Consider the following 3,056-nt stretch of genomic DNA (forward strand, 5'->3'; position numbering starts at 1 on the left):
CTGTTGCCCAGGCTGGAGTGCAGTGGTGTAATTTCAGCTCACTGCAACCTCTACCTCCTGGGTTCAAGTGATTCTCCTGCCTCAGCCTCCTGAGTAGCTGGGATTACAGGTGCACACCACCACACCTGGCTAATTTTTGTATTAGAGATGGGGTTTCACCTTGTTTGTCAGACTGGTCTCGAACTCCTGACCTCTTGATCCGCCCACCTCAGCCTCCCAAAGTGCTGGGATTATAAGCATGAGCCACTGTGCCCAGCCATTTCCTCTGCTTTTTGGATGAGGAAATTGCAGTGGGGGATAAGGGCACAGTGAAGAATATGCCAGAGTTTTAAAACAAAGTTGAGATTCACACCAAGTTCTATAGCTCCGAGATTAATGCTTTTAACCAGAAATTCATGCTAACTTTATAAACTAGCTTTTCAACCTATGCTAAGTTCTAGAAGAGGTGATATAAAAATAAGAATTATCTATTCTTTGGAAATCACAAAAAACTCATTAAAAGAAAACATCAGTTTTAAAAATAGAATATTTAAAATGAAAAAAATAGGGCAGGTACGGTGGCTCACACCTTAATCCCAGCATTTTGGGAGGCCGAAGCAGGAAGATGGCTTGAGGCCAGGAGTTTGAAATCAGCCTGCGTAACACAGTGAGACCCCCATCTCCACAAAAATTTTAAAAACTGGTCAGGTGTGATGGTGCACCCTTATAGTCCTAGCTACTCAGGAGTCTGAGGCAGGAGGATTGCTTATGCCTAGGAGTTTGAGGTTGCAGTAAGCTGTGATCTTACCACTGCACTCCATCCTGGGCAACAGAGCGAGACCCTGTCTCTATAAAACAACTAAACAAATTAAAAAAAAATGAGGTGAAGAAATAAAGAGGTAATGGCTTGTTAATTGAATAAACATCTTTCTATTTACACGTGGCTATTTCTACTTAAAAGAATGAAGCCTTTAATTTGATAAATATTCTTAGGAAAAGATGTGAATCATTACTCTCAACCTCATTCATCACCATGTTCTATCTGTCTCTTACTATTGTTCTGTCTCCAAATACATTGCAAACCACTCTCTTTATTTTCATAAGCCATCATTCTTAAGGTAGGCTGCTACCACACAAGACTGGACTATTGCATGGCCTTTCTGTTGGTTCTGCCACACTTTCTTGTACCACTTGTGATCATTCTGTACACAGCAACTGGAAAGACTTATTTTCTGTGGATTTACTATTTTACAACTGAGTGCTGCCAACAAAGTAGCTTAATTATAAAATATTCAGCTGTATAAAATAATGCATAATGCTTAATTAAAAATGGAAAGCATAATTTTTGAAAAATAAACACTTGAACATAACATAGGATCCTACAAAAAGGCATTAAGCCAAGTGGTTTTTAATTTGCTTATGCTGACATTTCTCCTTTTTTCGTTTTTTTTTTTTTTTTTTTTTTTTAGCCACTTGTTTTTTTTTTTTTTTTTTTTTTTTTTTTGTTTCCAGCGGAATGCTATTATTTTCCCAAGTCACTCTTCCCAACAGAAAAAAACTAAAATGTACTAAATGAACTCTAATTCCAGTAATTTCATGAAAAATCACAACAAGCTCCATTTTCTAGAGATTTCCCTAGCAGAGAGAGGTGACGTTAAGTACATTGTGAGCACCTTGATGTATTTGCTCTTAATAATCTTTTCTCTCTAGGGCTTAGCAGTATGAGTGGTGTATATTAAATGCTCAATAAATATATCTTAAACACTATTAAATGAGTACAACATTAAATATTTTGTAAGAGAATCTAAAATTTTTTGAGTCATAAACTGGATGCTCCGATAGAGTGCTTCTGTATTTCAATTATATAATCGTGATTTTTTTTCTTTTCTTTTCTAAAACTGTGAGTTTTGAGCTCTCTGAGGTATGCATTTTCTTTTTCATTCTTGACAGCTAATTTGCAATACTTTCCACTGGTCACATACTTGCCCTTTTATCTAAAATGTCAAGTTTCTCAAAGTTTACCTTGAAGCATGACCAAAGACTGTCGAAGTCGGCTGTTTTCTTTCCGAGTGTTTGTTAGTTTTTCTTTCAGGCTTTTTATTTTGGCGCACAATTCTTCCTTTGACAATTCTGCTAAAGGCTCCTCATCCTCACTGGAGCTTTCACCAGGCAGAAAGGCATTTCCTGAATATGGGTCTCTCTAAAATAGAAGGCAGGCACAACAAAAGAAGCCTCATAGCATCTTTAATGGTTTATCCCAGGTTAACCATTGCATGTTGTTGGGACTTCATCAGACCCACGAATTTCTTGTTCTCACAAGCACCTCCTGCTATTGAGCATGATGTGAATGTGCTGGGGGCGCCCCACAACCCTGCTCCCCCGACATCCACCGTGATCCACATCCGCAGCGAGACCTCGGTGCCTGACCATATCATCTGGTCCCTGTTCAACACCCTTTTCGTGAACTCCTGCTGCCTGGACTTCATAGTGTTCGCCTACTCCGTGAAGTCTAGGGACAGGAAGATGGTTGGCGATCTGACCGGGGCCCAGGCCTATGCCTCCACCGCCAAGTGCCTGAACGTCTGGGCCCTGATCGTGGGCATCATCATGACCATTCTGCTTATCATCATCCCAATACTAATTTTGCATGACTATCAATAGATCAAGAGGAATCATCTCGGCCAGGGAACCTGCTCTGCCCGTGACCCGTCTCCCACATACTCAGCCTTCCATTCCTCGTCTGCTCTGGAGCTGAGTCCTGTATCCTCCCTTTATCCTCACACACTTTTCTACAGTGGCATTCAATAAAGTGCACGTGTTCCTGGTTAAAAAAAAAGAAAGTAAAAACTAAAAAAAAAAAACAAAAAACCTCCAGAAAGTAAAATTTTATAGCTTCTCTTGACAGTTTCCAATCCCTAGAGCCTAAATATTCTGTACTTACATTTAAATCCTGAGAACAGATGTCTTTAATACACAACAAAAGATGTGCAAGATCTTTAAGAGGGAAGCAAAAAAAAAAAAAATTGACTGAAAGATAATCTAAATTAATGTAGAGAGAATCATGTTCAAAGATAAGA

General features: G+C 39.1%; 1 protein-coding gene across 4 annotated transcripts in view; it reads right to left on the reverse strand.

The window, feature by feature from the left end:
* Nucleotides 1–3,056, reverse strand: part of BEND6 (BEN domain containing 6) — a 74,831-nt gene that overhangs the window by 35,510 nt on the left and 36,265 nt on the right. For all 4 annotated transcript variants that reach the window (XM_017512027.2, XM_037732627.1, XM_017512028.2 and 1 more), the window contains one exon: nt 2,002–2,179. In XM_017512027.2, the coding sequence (XP_017367516.1) occupies nt 2,002–2,179 (178 nt within the window). The remainder of the gene's footprint in view (nt 1–2,001; nt 2,180–3,056) is intronic.

This window comes from Cebus imitator, unplaced genomic scaffold, assembly GCF_001604975.1.
Source record: "Cebus imitator isolate Cc_AM_T3 unplaced genomic scaffold, Cebus_imitator-1.0 Scaffold460, whole genome shotgun sequence".
In the NCBI taxonomy this organism is placed as follows: domain Eukaryota; kingdom Metazoa; phylum Chordata; class Mammalia; order Primates; family Cebidae; genus Cebus; species Cebus imitator.